This window comes from Ochotona princeps, chromosome 11, assembly GCF_030435755.1.
Source record: "Ochotona princeps isolate mOchPri1 chromosome 11, mOchPri1.hap1, whole genome shotgun sequence".
Taxonomy (NCBI): Eukaryota; Metazoa; Chordata; class Mammalia; order Lagomorpha; family Ochotonidae; genus Ochotona; species Ochotona princeps.
In genome coordinates this window covers 47,311,817-47,335,223 of record NC_080842.1, presented here as the reverse complement: position 1 = coordinate 47,335,223, position 23,407 = coordinate 47,311,817, and the positions used below count along the sequence as shown (strand labels likewise).

General features: G+C 40.4%; 1 protein-coding gene across 3 annotated transcripts in view; it reads right to left on the bottom strand.

The window, feature by feature from the left end:
* Window positions 1–23,407, bottom strand: part of ATP8A1 (ATPase phospholipid transporting 8A1) — a 221,276-nt gene that overhangs the window by 28,422 nt on the left and 169,447 nt on the right. For all 3 annotated transcript variants that reach the window (XM_058670152.1, XM_058670150.1, XM_058670153.1), the window contains 6 exons: window positions 19,355–19,429; window positions 19,129–19,251; window positions 15,878–15,956; window positions 11,054–11,115; window positions 8,441–8,497; window positions 7,474–7,581 (listed from right to left, as the gene is read on the bottom strand). In XM_058670152.1, coding sequence (XP_058526135.1) covers window positions 7,474–7,581; window positions 8,441–8,497; window positions 11,054–11,115; window positions 15,878–15,956; window positions 19,129–19,251; window positions 19,355–19,429 — 504 coding nt within the window. The remainder of the gene's footprint in view (window positions 1–7,473; window positions 7,582–8,440; window positions 8,498–11,053; window positions 11,116–15,877; window positions 15,957–19,128; window positions 19,252–19,354; window positions 19,430–23,407) is intronic.

Sequence of the window (23,407 nt, the reverse complement as noted above, 5' to 3'; positions counted from 1 at the left end):
TCTTTGGAAAGAGGGCTTGGGAGGGTCTGACAGCCTGCTTCTTTGAGAACTGTGAAGTCCTCCCGTCTCATTTACTGTCAGGGGTGTGAGAACTGGGATCAAGGATAAGTTTTACTGGATGGGCTTACAATCTTGGCTTGCTGCAGGTTAGGGCAGCTGCTCCTCTAGGCCACCAGGCTACATACAGTAACACTGGTCATAACTCTGTCATATCAAAACACTGCTCCACCCCGTGCACAGAGGCTGATGTTATGGTCAATGCGTTATTACATGCCATCTAGGCAATTAAAATTGGATAAAGAAAGATCATTTCAACCAAGAAATTTACCGGGCCCGGCGGCGTGGCCTAGCGGCTAAAGTCCTTGCCTTGAACGCCCTGGGATCCCATATGGGCACCGGTTCTAATCCCGGCAGCTCCACTTCCCATCCAGTTCCCTGCTTGTGGCCTGGTAAAGCATTCGAGGACGGCCCAAACCTTTGGGACACTGCACCTGCGTGGGAGACCTGGAAGAGGTTCCTGGTTCCTGGCATCGGATCGGCGCACACCGGCCCGTTGCGGCTCACTTGGGGAGTGAAACATCGGATGGAAGATCTTCCTCTCTGTCTCTCCTCCTCTCTGTATATCCAGCTTTCCAATAATAATAAATCTTATTTGTTTTATGTTGGATAAAATAGACAACAGCACCATTTGGGGAAAAAAATATCCCATTGCTAATGCAGTTTATTAATGCCGTTCCTATGGGGGTGACTCCAAGGGCTTGACAAAGATTTTTATTGTTTTTCAGAGAGATTTTACCAACCTCAATCAAGAGATCTGAAATTCTGTAAAACACATGCTTGTTCCTTCACTTCAATTTCCTTCAGTAGTTTTATGGATCCCTGAGGCTGGGGCGAGCAGAAACAGATGGTGCTGCAAGGTCTTTATGGTATGTGTCTGCAATGCCACGATAAATTCAGAAGTTTGCTGATACTAAGCTTCTGGTATTAATCCTGACATGAAGTGATCCTTGGTGTGGCTTGTTTTCTTTTTAATATTTGAACCTAGTTTATTAATTATTTTGGCTGAAAGATTTTTTTCTGGAGAGTAAAAATATGTATATGTGTATATGTACCCAAGGCCCTCACTCAGACCAGTTGGGCAAGCAGGCTAGCATGTGTTTATACAACATAGCAATCCTCCCCAGGGCCCAGCCTGCCTCATAAATTGTTGTACTGGTGTGAAAAAATACAAGTCGCATCTGAAAAAAAGTTCTCTTAAATCACAACCACATTTGTGAGAGGGGAGGAAGCTGGTCACACTCGTTGTTTTCCTTTCCTACATACTTTCTGGTTGTATTTTCCACCAAATTGTCTCCCTTCGTACAGCCTGCACCGCCCTCTTCTAAACGTCATCATCCCCCTTTCACAGTAAAATATCGCAGTAATTTGTGGCACAGGGAGACTTGTTAATCATTAGGATTTGGATCATGACTGTGGGCAGCAATGTACAATCACTACAATGGAAACAAAGTGCAAAACTCCAGGAAGGAATGTTTCCCAAACGGGAACGCCCTGCCCACCAACGGCGGTGGGAACCGCTGAGGCTGCCTGTGGCTGCAGCAAATGCAGCCTGTTCTCATTCCTGTAGGGACCAGCTGTGTGGTAACTTCATGCAAGTACAATGAGTTGAAATGAGGGAAGGTATCGACAGAACCCCTGATTCATGAGAAAAATATGCTTGAAGATAGCAGCCAAAGACAGAAATACTGTCTGCAGATACTAGACTGTATGTTTCCCAACCAGGTGGAAATGAGTACTTAGCCCCACGGCAGTAAGCTTTAAACCTTTAAGGCTGATAAGGCTGGGAGGAAAGCCATCGTGGAGAGGAAAGAAAAAATTGGATCTCCCACGTGGGTGCAGGATCCCAAGTCCTTGGGCCATCCTCAACTGCTTTCCCAGGTCAAAAGCAGGAAGCTGAATGGGAAGTGGGGCTGCAGGATTGGAACCAGCACCCATACGGGATCCTGGAGCAAAAAAAGGGAGGACTTTAGCCACCAGGCTATTGCATCGGGCCCAAAATTTCCTGAGGAATAAGGTAGATATTACTCATGCTAATACTGCTGTTAAGAGGAAGAGTCTAAGGTGTCAACTGCTGATACATTTTCCACAAGTGTATAATACCCAGGGATCGGTCAGCCTGAAGTGGGAAACTTATTCTGGGCCTCTCACAGACATCACTTGCAGCCTTCCAAGCTGTGCATCAGCAGGGAGCCAGAGGCATGAGTTGGAAGCAGGCAACAACCCTGGGCACTTTGATGTTGGACACAATCAATGTCCCAGCAATGTCCAACCAATGTCCCAGCCGTTAGGCCAAATGCCTGTCCCTCAGGACACATTAAGAAAGAGAAAGGAGCACATCTAACAAACAACAAATTGATCAAGGCCTCAGGTAATCTGGGATGTAGCAGATCAACTCAAGGCCAGGAAGATGGTTGCAGCAGCACAGGAAAGAGCTGCTCCGAGAGAGATGAAGGGCAATGGGTCCTAATCAGCAGGCAGTGCGTTCCTCAGGCTGCTAACAGAAACCAGGACATTTTCAAAGAAATGTGTGTTGAGTTCTCTGCACCCTTGGCTGTTGTTCTGCTTACCACAATGGGCTGCAATACAGGGTTAACCAAAACAAGAACACCTGGCATAAAAATAGTGCCTGAGGGACACATTGGCTACACAACAGGTACTGCTTCTCTTTCCTCGCCTTGTAGGTGAGTGGAGATTCCCTTTCAATGAGACATGGTTCTGTCTTCAGAGGGAGACTGCCATGATGAGTCAAGGTGACTATAAAATGCTGATCTATGTGTGAATCTGCACCTGGCTGAATATAGCCACACGGACTTGTACCTGTCAAGCTGCCTAATCTGTATAGTTTGTACCCTGAGGTTCTAGTAACTAGGGCAATACTGAAGCTGTTGCTCTGAAGAGAACACAGCTAAAGAAGAACAGAGGAGCCCCATCTTAGGGACTGGAGGTCACCCTCAGGGACACGGAATGCATAAAGCACTTCGAAGGCATTGCTGGTGGTACCGGCCCATCCCCGAGCAGCACAAGAAGGGACAGCTAAATGCAACCCCGCATCCATTTCTGCCATGGGAAATCTTGATATTCAGGGCAGTATGTAGAACACAAGACCAGCCTTCCAAGTCACAATCTTATCTCTATATCTGACAAGAAATTTTGTGCATCTCTGCCTCAGTTTACCCCTCTGTAACATGGTCATTTGAACACATTTGCTTGTGAGGAGCAAGTGAGTTTATGACAAGTACATCTTCCTGAATCTCATAGCAAATTCTGACCCCTTGTCCTTTTCCTCCTCTCACACAAACTGTTAGAATGTCCTGGTGACTTTCCCACCGGATTACATCCAATGCCTGACCATGCTTCACTACTGCAGCCCTCCTGGCCCAAGACACCATACAAACCACCTTCCTAGTTTTTTGCAATAATTGAAGTGGTCTGACACACAACAGTCAGTGTTCCATGGCAAGATTGAGACATGTCTCCTTCTGCCCCTCTGCTGCCTCTTCACCTGAGCCCAGCAGATACTTCGAGGCTCTATGGGACACAGTGGCTCCCCCGCCCGCAGTACTCTGCCCCACTGCACTTACATCCTTCCCAAGATCTCAGTCCTACAGGCTATCTCTTTCCACTAGAAACATGAATTGAAGGATAGTACGTGGCAATCTGCCCGCTTTGCTCAGCACTGAATCTCCAATGCCTGGAACAACGCTTGCCACACAGAAGAACCTCGATAAATGCTTTCAAACAGATACAAAGTATTTAGTGCCTGGGATACAGTAAGTGTGCACTATGTGTCGGGCACCATTGCCACGGCCAATCTTCTCAGACCTGGCTGTCTTCCTGAAAACTCTATTCATGGGTCATTATCCCATGAAATCACACAGTACAAGGTGACAGAAAGTCATCCTCTAAGATACTTCTTGAAGTGGAAAATAGATTGAGGGCTGCTATTTTCAGTGTGTTTCATTTCTATGATGTGCCATTTTAATCGGTCTTTATTAAGCTTTTAGGCAACAAAATATGCTTACATAAAAGGCAATCAAACTTACTGGTATGGTCTCTGGATTAGGAATGCATGACCTATTAGTGGTGTTGACAAAGGTATCAGCATTCCACGCTGGAAAAACTGTGGAATAGCAAATTCTGGGGGCTGCTCAGCTTATGTTCATTATATGAATCACACAACCCATGTCAATATACTTGATTATAGACATTTATCTATATGTTGGGGTTACAGGAATACAGCACTATAAGTAATACGTGACAGATACGTAATATATATTGCTCTGAAAGAAAAACAATGAATAAGTAAACTCTAATTTATCTGGCCACAAATATACACAAATATCATATCTATTTATCTATACATCCATCTATTTCAAAAACTTCGTGGAAAATGGAACTCAAAGCAAAGTCTGTGGTGGGCATTTTTCTTTGTGCTTAGGATGCCTGTCTCCATACTGGAGTACTTAGAATTGTATTTCACGTACAAATCCCAGTTTCCAAGTCCAGCTCCCTCATGATTAGCACTGGGAAGCAGCAGGGCATGGCTCAAGCAGCTCCCTGCCACCTACATGGGAGACCTGGGCTGAATTCCTGGCTCTCAGCTCTTGCCTGGTTCAGCTTTGGTTCCTATGGGTATTTGGAGACTGGACCGGGGAATGGAAGTTCTCTATCTGTCTCTCTGCCTCTTAATACTATAAAAATAAATAAAGTATATTTTTGTGCAAATATTTTTTTGAAATTCAAGCATACTTTCTTCAGAATGTGCAGTTTTAATGGTTTTTGAAGATCCCTCAAGCATACTGATCTATCTAAATACTGCACCCAGATGAATCTGTCACATATGTGAGCATGTGTGTAAGTGCATGATAATATATGTGTGCATATCTGCATGTATCTGGTTATATCCTTGACTGAAGCATAGAATGTTAGGGTTAGAAAACCATAAGCCAAAAAAAAAAAAAAAAAAAAAAGAAAACCATAAGCCAAAGAGTAGTCACTTGCTGCAATTGATGGGATTGTAATATAACATAACTACTTACCCTATAGCTATCATAAAAATATTAAAAATTATTATTACATTAAAATTATTATTATGCTTCCAAAGAAATTGCGAATCTGTACTTTAGAATTTAAAGGATATTCTTATTACATTGTTATTTTGGAGTTCTTTTGAGGCTCATTTATACCCTTCCCCTAAATGTGCTGCAAGCATGAAAATACATAAATTTAAAGTACTATTATTTTCTATGAATGCATTAAACAGACATATTCCAAACAAGGTTGTAAAACTTACAGCTGATTAAATTCATTCTTTATATTTCCAATGGAGCACCAGTTATGGAAACACTACATTCAAAATAGCAGTAGTAATAAAACAACAAGAAAGAGAACCTCTGTTATCACTTCCCACTGTATATGAAATGGACAGAAATGTGATGGAGTACTGACATTCATTTCACTGTGAATTAAACACAGCATCACCACAAGTCTCGAGAGGCAGTATTAAGTTTTGTGTTTGGATAATACAGGGAATTCCATATGCAAGGGTAGAATTATATTTGGTTGGCAAAAGGCCAGGCAAACTTCACACTTGTCTTAGAAGTAGGTGGTCAGAAACTCAGTTCTTGTCATCAAGCCTGTTGGCAATAGTTGTTTAAACTATCTGGGTTTCAAAATCTTTAGCGTTAGTCATTTTGAAGACAAAATAAACACTAAGAAATGAGGTAAAATGAGGCAAAGACTCATGTCTAATGAAAAAGACATCAGGCAGAATTGACCTTGGAGAGTCAGTCCAATTGGACAGAGGACATCACATCAAGCAGAAAATGGAACTGGCTTTTTCAAAAGTTTTCATATAACAACTCTCTTGTGTGCCTGCGTACACACACACCCTACATGATCAGCTCTCTGTATCCTTGGGTTTGGCATCCAAAGATGCAACCAACAGCAGATGGAAAATATTTGAAAACAATATGCATCTGAACACATACAGATATTCCCCCCTGTCGTTATTCCCTACATAATACAAAATAGCAACTATTTACACAGTCTTTATCACATTAGTTATTATAAGTAATCGAGAATTATTTAAAGTATGTGGGAAGATGCGTGTAGGTAATAATGCAAACATATCTTTATTTTATGAGACCAACTGTCCTTGGTGTTGCACAGCCTCAAGGGTCCTGGGATCAACAACTCAATGACACTTAGGGACAAGTGTGTGTGTGTGTACTTGTTTATTCTTTGATTTTATTTCTTCAGGAAAAACTCAAAACCAAAGTAAGGAGGGGATGCATTCACAGTTCTTACACTCTGCCCCTTAAAATACCTGCCGTGAATTTTTGAGTTTACAGGATACGTTTCTAAAAAAAAAAAAAAAAAACCTTCCCTTTTGGTGGAAGGAAGTATTTTCTCCCCGATATGTCTGGTTTCGCTCTAATGGTATATAATGTCTTTCTAATAAATTTAACCACAAACATTTTTAAAAATGTGTCTGTATGCAGCTAATTTATAAAAAGCAGGATGCTGTCAGATAACATTTCATGAACATGATCTATAAAGCAGACTGTCCAAATTGAAAGGTACTCAGGCAGTACTTGGGGGCAACAAATGCAAGGAAACCACTGGAAATAGTTCCTGCGACTGTGGTTAAACAATGTACTGTAACAGGGCTCACATTACCTTGATTTGCAAGTTACTGTGAGGTCACAGGAAATCCTGAAATGCTTTCCACATTTTCTTTTATACATTTTATGTCAAATTTCCTGCAACTGAAATCATAAACCAGTCTACTGCTGGAATCTCCTCTGAAGGAAAGGAGATCTTTTGACACACTCCCATGAGCACCCAATAACTCAATCCCTCCCAGTGTAACAAGAAACTGAGACAGAATTGCAAACGGACTATGATAAGGCTGAAATGTTAGATGCCCTAATTCTTCCTAGATGAAAACCAAGCCGATATCATAGAAAGAACTTGAAGAGTGCATTTAATCCAGTGACAGCAGACTTTTCTTTAGCATTAGAGATAATAGAAGAAAAGATAGACTGTCCTGAAGACAGAAATGCAACTTTTCCAATTCTCTTATTTAAAGTGTATTTCTAGATTTACAGTCTGACTTTTTACATGGTACATTCTCTGGCTCATTCTTACCTGATTCAACCTTTAAATCCACATTTTACTGTCCCAGCTAGGTCTAGCAAAGGATCAGTTGAATCAAACAGAACATCCAAGTTTAAAATAGTCTCTCAAAGATTTATCACTCCCCATTGTAGCATTTGAAACTAGCTTTGAAATGGTGAGAAACAATGTTATTGTAAATCAGCAGAGTGGAGACTCGCTGCAGAGGATTTTGGGTTGTGGGTGAACACTCACTTCTAATCTTGCTGGATCATGAGGGAGGAGTACACTTACCTCCCCCGACATGTCAGGGGCCATCGGGACGGCAGGCCACAGTGATGAGTAGATCCCAAAAAACACCACCCAGAGTGCAATGCTGCCCCAAATTGCTATGTGGCTGAACTGTGAAGAAGGAAATACTTGTCACCAGTCTGTTGGTACAGAGAACACTAACACCATGGAACATCCACACATTCGCTCGTTATCTAGTAGAACCATAAAGGCATTACCTACTGGATTTTCTATACAACTTTGACAGAATTCTAAAATGGCATGCGTATTTTTAAAGACAAACTAGAGCTCTCATTAAGGGGCAATCTCTTCCACAATGGCGATGACCTCTGTGGTTCTGGAATTTAGAACAAATCCTGCTTTCTTTGTTCTCTCTCTTCTATCTTTTGTGTTTCTTACTCCCTGTAGGCCTCCTCCAGTTTTGCTATGCATGCTCTCATTGAAAGATTTTAGATACTTGTGTGACTATTATCTGTACACTGATCATGGTCAAATCCGAGTGTCAAACTCTTCTTTGGTTTGCTGGGTTTCCATACTTGGATATGGACATACAGCACAACAATCAAATCTAAAAATGAAACTTTTTAATTCAGACTGAGCGTTTATACATATCTGAAGATAAATATTTTGCTAATGTTGTTAGTCTTCTGAGTCATTTTCCCGTGAATTTTCAACAGAGTGCCAGTTTGGGGCTATCTCCGAAAAGAGATTCATACTCAAGTAAGTATGAAGGTCTTCCCAGTTTCCTGGAATATTCAGAGTATACACTAACACATTAAAAGCTTCAAGAAGGCTTGTGATGATATATTTTGTTTAACTTGGTATTTTTGCATTAAAATCTCTAGGCAACCATTTCACCCCCGAGTAGACTAGGACAAAGTTATCAATTTAGGCTGAAAAAGAATAAAATATGTGGCTAGAACACTTAACTGAATATGACATTTCTTGGCTGTGATCAGGATTCTCTTACCCATGTCCAGTATGATGTCTCCAGTCCAGCTTTCAAGCACACAGTTATCACAACAAACTGCAACAGAAGATAAAAATATTATTTTATTATATAAATGATAGTTGATTAAATGCCTGAGCTATATAAACAACAGGTGGCTTTGAACTGAGCAATGAGGCCAGTGGATTATTCTCTGCTTGCTCTGTATGTCCAAAGAAGCCAGGGAGTTGGCTGGGAGGTCCCATCAGGCCTGGGAACAGTGGAAACTGCCCCTCACAGCACAGACCCCTCTGCCCTCTTGGCTCCTCCTCACCTTCTCTGCCGGAATCCACCCATGAGGTTCCTGGGTCTGCCTCTGCCTGCCTTTCTGTACAATTCATGAATAGTAGCATAAAGTCCACGTCTGCATTCACTTGGCTTTTCAAGCTTACTTTAACTTCATCTTAAAACCTCTTTCAAAGCATAAGCCCAACTTTCTGAATTCCAAAGATAAGCTATAAAAGTAAAACAGCTGGATGTTAACACATCTAAACACTCTAGAACTTTACTTGCCTAATACCCTGATGAGTAGGTGAGGAGCCCATTACCCCTGAATTACACACATACACTCGGTAGCTATGTTAATAATTCTGATAGAGAGCACCCAGAGCTGGCTGAGCTTCTCTCTGCTTCCTATCCTGCAGCGAGCTTCATTTCTCACACCTGCTCTGCAATTTGACTACCTGTATTTAAGACTCTATTATTTACTAGCTCTCTTGTTTAAGGAACCAATTACTTTACCTCATTATGTCTCAGCACTTTCTTCAGCAAACCGGGGCTATAAAGCTCATCAATGGCATAGGGTGGCTAATTTGTTTGAGATCATGATACTGAAGAGAAGCCACCTGGAAGAGTGCCTAACACTGGAGTATTACCTATTATAATCTATTCACAACTAATGGCCAAATTCTAAATAATGTTAGTAGTGGTCAAGGGGGGTCTCCGGCGCTGGCAGGAGTTTGTGGAGACAAATAGGATGCTTGCCTAGCACGGGTGCCTGGTCCTACTTCAGGGCACTTTCAGGCTCTGCACTTGGGATACGATGAGACACTGCTCTTTGAAGTTGTAAACTTAAATTCAAGGATGACAGCTGAGATTTCTTAGCAAGCTATTGAATGGAAAGTTATGGCTGTTATCTGTAGAAGTAAGACTGTAGAAATAAAATTTATGCAAATGTAAATGTTAATTAATATAAACCACAAGGAGTTCTAAAATGGGGAATGTACTTTAGCATAAAGTGAAAGAAAAAGTCTGTCCTGAGACCTGGGTGGTGTACAATGTGCCTAGGAGACATCTGTAATGTATGCTCTGATTTTTTTTCTGCCTGTTCTAAGGATCTACTCACTCAGTCTTTTTGTCCATGTTGTATGAAAATGAAATATCATTCCCTAAAATACATTTTTAAATTTTACTTCTACTACTTTAGTAGGTTGATGTCAATAGAAAACAAATCCCTGACTTGCCAAAATCTTAATCTTTGTTAATGGCCTTAATTTCTTATCACTGAGTTCCTTTTGGGTCAAGTGGTTAAAACATGGATTCGAACTCTGAATCCATGTCCCGCATTGCAGTGCCTCGGTTTGATGCCTGGCTCTGCTCCTGAGTGCAACATCCTGTTAGCTAGTGCAGACCGTGGGCGGCAGCAGTGACAGCTCAACTGGATGGTACCACTTACAAGACAGACTGGGACTGAGTTCCTGTCTCCTTGCTTAGGTCCTGGCCCAACCCTGACCTTCACGTGCATTTGGGGAGTGACCCAGCAGATGGCAGATGTCTCTGTCCTGTCGGCTCTTTGTTTTTCAACTCAATTGGAAAAAAGGTCCAAACCATAAAACCTCCTCAATATTTAAACAGCATATTACTGTTTTTCCTAAGCCTTACTGACAGTTGCTTGATATTTACAATAGCTTCCTTTATACCAATGCTGGTGGTGAGCCACAGGAGTGGGAGGACAGAGCATGGGTCCAGCACTACACAGGGGAAGGCTGGACTAAGCTCCCATTAGAAACCCAATGTGGGACGACATGCATCGGTAGTCACACAATGCTTTTGACTTCTCAAGAAAAACAGTTCCAGAACCTTCTTCCAGTCTTCAATGGTGGTGAGGAGAGCTGGATTCATGTGGAGCTCAACCATGGGGCTCAGTACAGAGCCAGCCCATCTGCCCCAGGCCTCCTAAGGGATAAATGCTCCCTGCACCTGGACAGAGTTCTCTTTTCAGTTATCTTCAGCCTTCAGAACCATTACTGGCCATACACACCTAAGAACAGTTTGGCAATCTGTGTCATCAGTTAATAATGATGGTAAAGCAAAATGGAGGGGAAAGGGAAAAGGAAAGGCAAAAAGGGAAAACAGGAAGTTAAAGGAAGGAATATTGAAAATACTAACTTGCATCCTATAAAAGTCAATGAATCCAAAGGACGCTTTCAAAACCTTAATAATCAAGACATCTTATTTCATTTTTTTTTTTTTTTTTTTTAAAGGGGACTACAAACAATCCGTCAATGCAGAAACACACATTTCAGCAGCAAACACAAGGAGCACCGGTACAGAGCTTTGGTTTCACGTGTAGTGGGGCTGGCACTGGGTACTCACCGTGTAAACAAAGTTCCCCAGCAGCAGATAATCAGAGGTTTTGCCATTTCCAAACACAGTACCTGCGGGAGAAGCAGCAAGGCTGGTCAGGGAGAAAAACAAGGCTGGTCAGGGAGAATCTTTTCAAAGACAATTAGTTTAAGAATGTTGAACAAAGAAGGGCAGTAAGGGATGCACAAGGGAGCCAGAAAGGAGGCTGGTTTTTAAAATGCAGGAAGAAATCTCACCAAGTTCCCCTGAAACCAGGATATAAATTACAGATCCAAGAGCTGACATGAAGAAGTAATCTGATTTGTTTGTTAACCAGTTCTCCCTTCACAAGATTGAGAAAACAAACAGATCAAACTAATCATGCCAGCAAATCTTCATTCTATAGCCTTTAAAGCAGGGTTAGGTATTCTGAACTCTAACAGAGAACTTTGCATATGATAATGTAGGTGAGGTGTTAGGATTCATCATTCTTGCTTTCCCTCCACAAAATCATTGCCAAAATTGTAGACCAAATAGGGATTCACAAAAGCAACTCACATAGGACTAAGAAACACCAAGCAGTGTTCAAACAACGTGTCTTCTGATGAAGGAAGTGATAGTTAGCAAACCAAAATGATTTCTACTGATAAAAAAATACTTAAGAAGTTGTTGGCTCTACTGAAATGTGGAAAAACCCATGATTTGTGTAATATGACATTTCTGAACATGTTCAGCCATCTTTTTCACATTCTAATCTAGAAGTACAAAATCCAGGAATGCTCTACTGAAGGACAGGATTAGATAGGGAGAGTGGGGTGGGCCAGGGGCAGGCTTCACAGGAACAGCTAGCCATAGTTCCTGTCTCAAGCTGTATTGTCCTGGGTTATTTATAATGAGTGTCCGTGGAACTGTTTCTTTCCTTACAGGATCGAGTGGAGCTGCCTTGATGTGGTTTGGTGGTTAAAACGAGGCAAGATATGAAGCACCATGCATGGTGTCTGAGCAGCGCGACTCGGCTAAATCATCCCTTCTCACTGTCTGCTCCTTGGATCTCTTTATGCTGAAAAATTACTGAAGATCCATAGAAGGTTTTGTTTACATGATTTATATCTATCAGTGGTAACCAAATTAGAAACTAAAACAAAAGCAAAAAATATGTACTGACTTTTCTAAAAATAACAGTTATAAATCCAAGAGATGGTCATTTAAACAACAATTTTTTTCAGAAAAACAACTATTTTCCCAAACCAACAACTACAACAACAAAAAATACTAGAGAGAAGATTGGCATCGCTTTACATGTTTACAATCTCCTTAATGTCTGGTTTAATAGAAGGCAGCTGCATTCTCATCTGTTACTTTGGCTGAAATACAAGTACATGAGGGAAGTCTAAAAGTTAGAATGGAGAAGAGGATTTTTAATCATCCTTTCTGTCAACTGTGAATATTCTTTGATATGATATTAAAACTCAAGTAGTTTCTGAAAGATAGAGAGGTAATCTCTTAAAGGTTTCTTTGCCAGTGTGGAGCAAGGAACATTTGGTATTTTGTTATACCAAAGTCTGTTGGCTCACTCTCACTAGATCCTTTCCCTATGCATGGCTCTATAATCTCAAAGGAACTGGTGCTGCCTCCAACTCTATTACACAGGATGCTGTTATGGGAGACACCTGTTGCTCCAGACCATGCACAGTGCTTCATGCACACTTCTCTTTTTGCCACTCAGACTTGTGAACGTGTACATCAAGTTTCAAGATTTCAAATAGGCATTGCATTTATGGCTCCTTCAAGGACATCTCTAAGGGAAAAGGGACAGTACCAGTGACGCAGACAATGACAACTGGCACAGTGGTACCAGCGTTTCAGCTTAGTTCTTAGTAGCTCCCCCACTGCTGCTTCTGCATCAGCAGGGACAAAGACAATGCCTTTTTTTAAATTTAAGTATTTATTTTTATTTCAAAGAGATTTGCTGAGAGAAGGAGAGACAGAAAAATATCTTCTGCCTGCTGGTTCACTCCCCAAGTGAACCAATGGCTGGAGCTGAACCAATCCAAAGCCAGGAGCCAGGAGCTTCTTCAGGCTGTCCCACACAGGTGAAGGGTCCCAAGGCTCTGTGTAATCCTCTACCGCTTTCCCAGGCCACAAGCAGGGAGGTGGATGGGAAGTGGAGCAGCCGGGATACGAACTGGCACCCATATGAGACCCCAGTATGGGCAAAGTGAGGACTTTAGCCACTAGGCTACCTCACTGGGCCCAAAGATAGTCTTAACAATGTTACTGAATTCCTGAAATGATGCAGTGATGACCTCATGAGTCATAACAAAGAAGTGGGTGCTCTAGGGGTCTACAGAACATTCTGAAGAGAGAGGATAAATGAATATCTAGCTACATAATCTATAGCCATGTTTCTACAGCATGCACAGAGCAGCAGCTCCAAGCACTGTTTCCAGTGAAGTTGGATGCCTTGGGCAGTTTCCCATAAAACACAAGGGGAGAATTAAGATCTGCTTATCAGGAAGTGGTGATACCTGGGAATTCCTGACAAAGCCTGCGTTTGCCCTAGCTTTTTAGATGCTTGTTGGTTTGAGCTATTTGTAGGCTTATTTATTTATTAATTTTCTAAATTTAGAATGGTGAAATAGCAGTTTAACAGAATGCATATGTCATGCCTTCCAAGCCTATACCGACTTCACATTTTGAAGATGGACTTTAATTGGAGAATGTGACTAAGGCCCAGGCTATCTTGAATTGCACCCTGGACTTCAGTGTCCCTGTGCTGCACAAAGTGGAATGAATCTACATGACCAACTGATGGACAGATAAGAAAAATGTAATACAGGTATACAAAGGAATATCAATCAGCTAAGAAAATAAATGGAAGACAGATTCATGCTACAACAAGGACAAAGCAAGGTCACCTGCTATATAATTCCATTATATGACACATTAAGAATAGGAAAACCAACGGAGACACAAAAGTCAATGGTTGCTGTGGTGTGGGATTTGGGTGAGAGAGAAATAGAGACTGCTACTTGGGTACTTGGATACTTTTTCCCAAGATAAAAATTTGTTAATTTACTTGAGAGTCAGTGATGTACACACACACAGAGCTTCCTATCCCCTGACTGGCTTCTCAGATGCCTGCAGCAGCCTTGTGTCAGGCTGGGGGCTGCTGCATGGCAGAAATCCAACCACCTGAGCCATTATTACAGGCTCTGAGGGAATGCATTAGCAGGAAGCGGGAGTCTGTGGCTGGAGCTGGGATTGTGGATTGTGGGCAACCGAATCAATGGCCTAACTGGTAGGTCACATGAGTGCCCTGGGGCAGGCTATCTTTACAGGGTGTTGAAAACATTCTGATGTTAGACAGTGGTGGCGTTTGCATAAGTCTGTGAATATACTAAAATTTTTTGAGTTGTAAACTCCAAAAGGATGTAAACTGCATCTCAAAAACAAGCTCACTGTATTTCTCCTGGATTACTGGGTCAGTAATCTTAATAGAGACTTTTCTCATCATATTCATTCATTCCCATGACCTAAAGACTGAGAAATATTTACTGTTGTAATTTATTGAGTGCTTAATAAACACAGGAGATTAATGTCTCTGCTGGGGCGTGAGTTGCAGTCCTCTGTAATTCACATGCTCTCTTGCGAATTCACACACAATTTATTGACTACCTATGGGACAAGAGGTACCGTTCCAAGCCCTGCAAATATAACTAAAGTCACCAATTGCCTGCCCTGCTGAGGCTCTGTTTGTAACAGAGGTTGTAGACAGCACGAAGGACAGGGGCAGCGCTCACCCTGAGAGGGAGGTGTTGTGAGGACCTTAAAGGATGATGAGGGGACAGAGTCCAAGGTTGGGTGGGACAGATGTTGGGGACTCTGTGGGATTGGTGACCTCTAAGAGGGCCTTTCTGAAGGGAGACCGCAGGGAGGGGAAAAACCCTGATGAGGACTGAGGGGCATGGAGGTGAGAGTTTTGTTCTAAAGGAGCCAAGTCTTCCTGGGTTTCTGGAGAAAGCAGCATCTGGCTTGATTTAGGTTTTACAAGGTTCACCCTGGCTACCTACAGTGAGCCAGCACTCCTTTCTGTGGGCACCTAACGGGGGAGACAGTTCGCTTGGCCTGTCCTTCACACTGACAGCTTTTCGGGTGGTACACGACAGCCATTTTGGAGCAGAGGCACTGAGTGATGGAGCGTCTCCTCCAAGATCTCAGGGCCAGGTCAGCTCTATGACAGTGGCAGTGCCGGCTCCAGCCTGGAGGGGAGCTGCTCTCGGAGGTGGCTGCAGAATCATTTCCGTGTGTCAGGGAAATAGACCATGGTACCCCATCTCAAAGAGAAGAGCATAAAATAACAACCTTAGAGTGAACAGCAATAAAGTTTACCCTCTAAGATGAACAGAAAAACAGATTAGAAATCTCACCCAGAAAGTCAGCCCCAGTACTTTGGAGAATGCTAGCCTGTGTGATTAGGTCCAGTATTAAGTGCTTGATATAAGCCTCCTAGGTATAATAAACAGACTACATAAAATATTAGCACTTATTGTCTTCCAACTATACATCAACAGAGGAAAGGAGGAAAGAGCCTTGAAACGTAACTCTTGGCAAGTTCGGAAAACACGAGAAGGAAAGAAGAAAGGCTTTGCATATATTAAATCACTGGGCTCCCAAAGGAATAATAAAAACCTTTAAAGTGTGTACAGCTTTGGGATGCATGTATTTTAGGTTCAAGAAAATACCATGAAATGAAACACTGCTGTACTTTTTAATGTTTATCGACAATGAGTTATTTTTCTAAAAAAAGAAAGAGGACAGTCACCTCTTAGCATTCATATCCTTTCTACTTACCATACTGAAGGGCTTTTAGTGGAAACCAAAACAGAATAACTGAGTGGAAGAGGCCATTTAAACAATGAACCCAGAAAACCTGAGGGAAAACAAAAATCCATGAGAACCATTTGTGATAAACTAGTGCTGTGAACTCTGACCCTTCTTTTTATCTATGAGCTAGATTCACAAAACGTGTTTCTGTCAGGCCACCACTGTGAATTCATAGACCTGACAGACACTTTCTGCCTCTTAGACGTTCATGGGTCATTTATTTATTTTTATGTTTCTCAAAATGTTTTTTCAGCTTCACTTCAATTTTCTTTCCCGCTTTTCAAAACCAAGTTTCAAGCATTTAAATTTCTGCACCAAACCAGAAATTCCTTAACAGAGGCAATTTTCACAATTCTACAAGAGTGGGCTTTTAAAAAGATGGGTAATTTGAGAAAATTTCTTTTTGTTACATTAGTGTAACTGCAAACTTTACAACAGTATAGAATCACTTTTCTCCATACATGGAGAAACAAATACATAATTTATACTAAAAAAATAAATAGAACATTTCAATTGTATAATCACCAGAGCATTGTAAACATGATGAAATCCACCAAAGGCTCACAATTTTCTAAACACTGCTCAATATCAAGTTTCCTGTTTCATCACATCATTGAATACTTATTACTTTTTATGTCTGAGGATCACCGGTATTTTCTTTGTAACATGGAAGTAAAAGATTAAGTCATAGAAAAAAACTGCTTAGAATTCTTGTGGCCTTCTGAACAGTTGCAGTTTTGTCATTTCAAAGTGTTTCCTGCAAACAACACTGATGCTAAATCAAATTGGCATGTATTAATAGTTTTAAGCTGTTCAAACAACAGAAATTAAGTTGCCTGCCTCCCAAAATTTTCCACTGTGATCTCAATGTCCTTTGTTAGCTCACCCAGCCACACTGGGTTGTATGATCCAATTTACGCTCCAATACATTACACATTTGAACTTGTGTTACTCATTAACCTTTGTCTCTTCTCCTCACTATGTCATTACCACAAGTTTTTATTTGACAGAAAGCACAGGTGGGTGCAAGAAAAATTAGTTCTACTTTTCCATTTTCCTGACCCATACTTATTGTCACATGCTAATCCTTTAACCCCGGTCACGACCTTAGAGCCTGCAACCCTTTTTACCATAACAAATGGCAGGATCCTCATTCAAGGCCACCAGGCTTCTCCACTGGGGACCCACAGCAACTGCTGTGTACACAACTATGCATTTTGTAGTCATTTGTCCCGGCATTTGAAAACACTTTATGGGATTTAATCACAGAATTCTCATTGAAATCATTAGAAAAATCCATAAACCCCCAGACAAAACGGTTGGCAACTTATGTATGCAAAGCATACATATTCAAATGGATATAGAAGCTGTGTGACCTGTTTGGGTTGATCTGATGAGTTTTATAAAAGCCTGGACTGAACCGATAGTGAAATACTTCTGTGACAACAAAGGAGGCAAAGAATGATGTGCCCAGAATCAAACTATCACCATCTACACCTTTTTCCTGGCCACAAAATCCTGTTCAAGCTCCCAAGTGCATAGAGCATGAAAGGATGTAGCTTTGCAGGAGGGACTTTCAGTCATTCTATGAGGACTAAGGTGACACAGCCTGTGGTTAGGACTACAGGACCCAAGAGCTGTGGCAGATGGGGTCCTGTGACTGCGACTGAGGCAAATGTGTGCACTGTTAAGCATTACTTTGAGTGTACCAGCAGACGTGCAACTTTCCTAACTCTCAGGTTACCTTTTAGGGAAATAAGAGCACATGTCCATTGTATGTGCTTTGATTGCGGCTTTATATCATTTGAGAATGTTCACCATCGGTAACAAAAGGACATTATAGCAATGCAATGGGGATTAAACACAAACAGGACATCATAAACAAACGTTAAAGGTCCACAGGCAAAGCATTAAAAAAGAAAATTACAGACATTGGGAGAAAATATTAGAGCTATTCTTCAGAAACAGTGTGTTCTTTTCCATAACAAACAGTGCCATCTTGTATGTGAGTGTACACATGTGTACACACACATTGGTAAAGATTAAATGTGAGAATAGCCTTCTGGGCTATAAATGTAGCGCTGCCATTTACAGTGTAAGGTTAGAGGCAGCAGGACACCTGTTTCCCTTGGCATATACAGAATAAGTGTTGCTGGTTATGAATTAATATGTATTAAAATATCCCATATTAACTATCTGAAATTCAAGTGCTGAATTATCACGTTCATAAAAAGGGATTCTTTTACATGGAAGCAATACTGTGAAGGTACACTATTATTTGCTGTTTTTAAAATACTAACACAAAATTTTTACTGTTTCTAAATTTTTACTGTTTCTAAGTGGTATCTACCTTGACTGTCAAAACATTTTTCCTTCTGCATGTTCACTAAGCACCAACCTGAACATCAATGCAAATACTTGACAACATGAGAACACTTAAAACAATGCATGGAAACATGGATATTTAAAGATAAATCTATGTGGGTTCAGCAAATTTTTGAAGTTCAAGGTAAAGTTATCTTTTAATTCTATTTTATGTGAACATTTTGTAGTACCCTTGTATATTTTAGCAAACTATGCAGAAAATCAGCCTTTTTTTATCCTTTGGTTACAAAAGGTGACCACAGCCTACAGTTTGCTTTGTAGAATGTAAAGCCAGACTGTGATTTCAGATGAAATATTGAGTGTTTTATCTTGTGTTTTTAATCTCATGGTTTGAAAATTCTTAGCACTATGATTAAATGAACTACTTCCCAAAGACTATAGTTTTAGTGTCTGGCACAATGGATCTAAAATTCAAATGAGGATGAAGTTATTTTACAGGCTGAGAATGAGTAAAGACTTACACAATGACGCCCAGCCCTTTACATATGTGAAGCCTGCTCCTCTCAGTTCTGGAGAGCTGGTCCCCACCAGGGGTGTGACCTTTTCCCTACAGCACGGCCAAGACAGAAGCCAGAGGACAAAAAGGCCCATGACTTCTGTGTGCCCAACCAGTATACTGCTACCTACCAACCCCTGTGAACTGCGGTGATGTCTGAATTCTATGGCACAAAAAAGCCAAAGGAAACCAATCACCCAAACCCTTTGCTATCCCTATCAGATCTCAAGAAATAATTTTCCATGGCTTGCATCTTGGAGTTAGCTGAGGCTGGCATCTCCTTCGAAAACCAGATGCCCCAGTTCCAACTGCACACATGCTGGGATCCTGCTCCTACCTTGGTGTTGAAATCCAGGGCATTCTGAGATGTTTTGTACAACTCGGGGTACTTCAACATATTCTCTTTTCTGCATGATCTCTCAAATATTCCAAGAGTTAAGGGCGGCATTGCTGTAAACATCTGAAGTGCACAGATTAGACATTAAGCCAAGTAGTCACGCATGGGGTGAACCTTTATCCCAAATATTTGATAAAACAGGAATTATTAAATAGCAGAAACTTACCACATTATACAGACCTATGCACCATCTTTCAAACAGGATCTGTCCAGAGAAACCATTGACAAAGGCAAACCAGATCTAGAGGGAAAACAACCCCAAAGCCCCAGATTAGAGCACAAAAACCGAAATGCAGCGCTCAGAATCTCTGTGCAAACATTACAGAGCAGTCAGTGGCAGTAAGTAAGCTTATTTTCCAGATTCTGTTGAAAATGCCATTTCTTTGCTTTTCTTTTTAATTTAAAAGGATGATCTATTGCTTATGTCAGAACATGCTTTGTTTCTAGGATAGCAAAGAGTGATAGAACAGGTAATCATGGATTTTAAAAAATAAGTATAAGCTTGATTCTAAAAGTCGCTGGAGATAATATAGGAGGACACTTTAAAATGTTCCTGGGAAAAAGTAATTAAAAGATAAGTCTCCTTGGGGGCAGCACAAACTTTGGACTTTCATGTAATGTTTTTATTCATATGCAATCCCATGAAGTTTTTGAAGACCTGCTGTATTTATACGCCATTAAATTTTTAGCTTTAATTCTCCATTAAAATATTTATTAGGGCACAGTTTAAAGACATTTTCAAGTTACAATGGTAACACTTATTTTATTTGGGAAATAATTTTCTGCAATAATACAATCATTGTTTTCTTCCTTGTTAGTTGCTTACATTCAGTTCTGTTAAATAATTTGCAAATTTACCTTCTGGAAAACCTGCTGTTCACAGTGTCTCTTCTTACCCAACTCTCCTTACAGTTATGTAACATGCATTTCTTACGTGCTATGTGCTTGAAAATGACGTTAAAAGATGTAGCTTGGTACAGATATTATTATTTTGGACATTTAGCCTACGTCTAGCTTTTGTTATGTTAAACAATTCTGAACTGAAACTCTATATATCTTTTTTATCCTTAAGTTGAAGATATCAAATTACATGAGATTCTTAAATTTCTTGGTCATTACTGCTATCAAGATTCTCAATTTGAATTCATAAAGTACTAACTCAGATTTCATTTTAATAAAAATCAAATCTTTAGCTTCTAGTGCATAATGTTTGTGTATGATTTCCAATTCACTTTAAATCAGCAACCTCAACTCTGGAAACAAAATTAGGGAGCAGTATATAGAAGTTTTTCTCCAATATGTTAAAAATGGTTATCAGTAAATCAATGATATACACATAATGTTTTTCAATAGCTGATCTAAATTATACTAGAGATCAAGCTGACTTGGAAGAAGTCTGGTTACATAAACATAAACACAGAAAGAAAATATAACCACAACTACAACAAAAACCAAAACCAAAACCAATCAACCAAACAAGAAACCAGGAGAGCCGTCCTGACAAGGTTCAGCAAATTTGCCATCACAGCATTGCAGCTGCAGAGACTCTGCCCACACTCTGTGTTTCATTTAATCTCATTATAGAAGCATGCGCTGCTATAAATTTATCATTTATCAATATGTGCCCAGGCTGGCCTCTCAGTGAACAGTCAGGGGATTTACACCGATCCTCTCCCCATGGGTACCGCAAAAGGATGATTGAGTGTATATAAAAACAAATGTATGCTTCATGAGATCCAAGAGAAAACAAGGTAGCAAAAGTACATGAAAAATATGCGTCTGCCTGTGGTGAGAGGGCTATACCACAGGGGAGCAACAACAGCAGCCAAAGCACAGGAATCTTAGTCCAACCTGAAATTCTTACTTGCTTTGCTGCACATATTCACAGAAAAAAAAAAAAGGGAAAATTTGCCCTATATACGGAACCAAGTCTTTTGTGAAGCCAAACTATGAGAACTTAGTATTTCTATACAAGTTTAGCTCAGTCTTTATCTCTTGTAACACACGTTGATAAAACAGGCTGCAGAACTCTCTACTGTTTTTGAATCTGACCTTTTGGAGATGTGGACTACATGAACACGTTTGTGAAATTCTGGGTGATGGTACTATTCTCCCTGAAGGCAACTGTGATCCACTGCAGTGCAATATTGTAAGAAGCTCTTTCAGGTTTCTAGGGGCGTAGTAGACATACAAGGGGATTATAAATGCAACATTTCAATTGCGGCCTCTCAAAAACACTGTCTACTCTTTCCTGAAGACAGTGGAGGCTCTTTGGTATCACATGTGTCTAATGGACATGATTTGGCTCAATGATTATGGTCCCTACATATATCTGCAACTGTCGATGCTATAAAAGCTTATGTTATTAACAAATCTGTGTGTACAAACATTCTAAAATGTGAACCCTCTCTTTGTTTTCTTGTGTGTACTATTTGGTGCTGATTCAAAGTCTATAATAGTTTCAAATTGAAAACCCTCCTAAAATAAAATAATAATTACAGAAAATTTCAATGAAAAAGCACAAAAAAGACAATTTGGCTAAGTTCAAAGATTACAGTCATAAATTAAATGTCTGATGGCAAAAATTTAAGAGGAAAGTTATGTTTCTTTGCTATTTTATTTTTCATGCTGAAAGGTAGGTAAACATGTTTGTAAGAATTTACTTCTTGCATTTAAAAATGTTAACATTCCAGTATGCTACATTTTGTAAAAAGAGGAAGACATGACCAGATAAAAATAGGGACTTTCAATATAATACCCTGCATATTCATGGAAATATTTTGGCATTCTAGTTTGTATATTTTAAAGAAGGAAGGGAAGGTCCCGACCAATGAAGTAGCCTGGCAGAGGGCTGATAGGGGCTGTCTGACATTTGTAGTAAGATGATATATTACGAACACAGTTAAATAAGACAACACCTATATTACCATAAACACATCGGATTCCCTCCTGAAAGCTCAACCAAAGCCAACGATGCATACAGAAAGTGTCAGATCCTTTGGGAGTGTCTAGACTATTTAAATTCTTTGAAACGAGACTTTTTTCCCCCCTCAGTAATTCTTGCTGTGAAGGCATCACCTTACTGACTTTACTCCAAACTTACAGAAATTAAAAACACAACATTGTTGTAGGAGCTTGCCATGAAAACTGGGTGTGACTGATGATTTGAAAGAAAAAGCCTTCCTTGCTAGGAAGGAGTCAGCCATTTCAGAAGGGAAAAAGTTTCTTTTCAAAGAGCCAATAATTTAAAATGCACACCTAGGTCTGCTGCTAAGGCAGTATAAAGTAAAAGCTTAACACACCCCTCCTGCCAGATTTGCACGAATTTGGTTGGCTGTAATTTATAGCAGTGAAATAGCCAAATAGCGACATGCCTGGCAATACAATGATGGGAAAGTAGGTTGTAGAGATCATCTATAAACCCAGAGTGTCCAGGACGGTTCCTTTAGCAGTAAAGAAACCTCAGACCTGCTTCTCCGAGCTCCCAGTAATATTTCCTACATTCCCTCTCCCAGCAGAGGCGTGGCAGCTAAAGCCTCACAGACATTTTCCTGATGCAGCATTTCTGCATGTTAAATAGCAGCTTACAAATAGTCCAAGAGTCCTTTGCTCCCACGCCTGATCTGAAAGGCGAGATTGGAGACTGGCTGTTGTCCTCACTACACATTCAATGATGTGCTTTCTGTCTATTCATTCACAGTATTGGCATGAGCCATTAACATCTGCAGAACTTGTTTAGGCGGGCAAAAGTCTGGTATCTGGGAATTGATTTAAAAGGTCAATTTGTTTCCAAGACAGTTGAATTATATTGCAAATACATTTCCATAGAGTGCTAAAAGAAAATTAAAATGAGATTTACAGGAATGTTTAAGATTCACTTCCTATTTAAGATATATAAAGGATTGGATCAGTGTTAACTACCTCTTGAAGTGGCTTGAAACTCACAGCCAAATGACCACAGATCACATAACTCTGGACCTGGGACAGAATGAGCAGGTTTAGTTCTGACTTGAGTTTAATATATTTTATTTTACCCATTGGTACATAAATTTTACCCACCTTATTGTCTGTTGTTTATTAATCTAGGTTTTAAAAGTAGCAAGTTCACTATTATTTCATTTTATATACTTATACTTTTAAAAGATTTATTATTGACAGTGGCTTTAAACTCCTAGTATCTTCAAATGCTTATGCAATTAAATGGTGTGAGTTAACATTT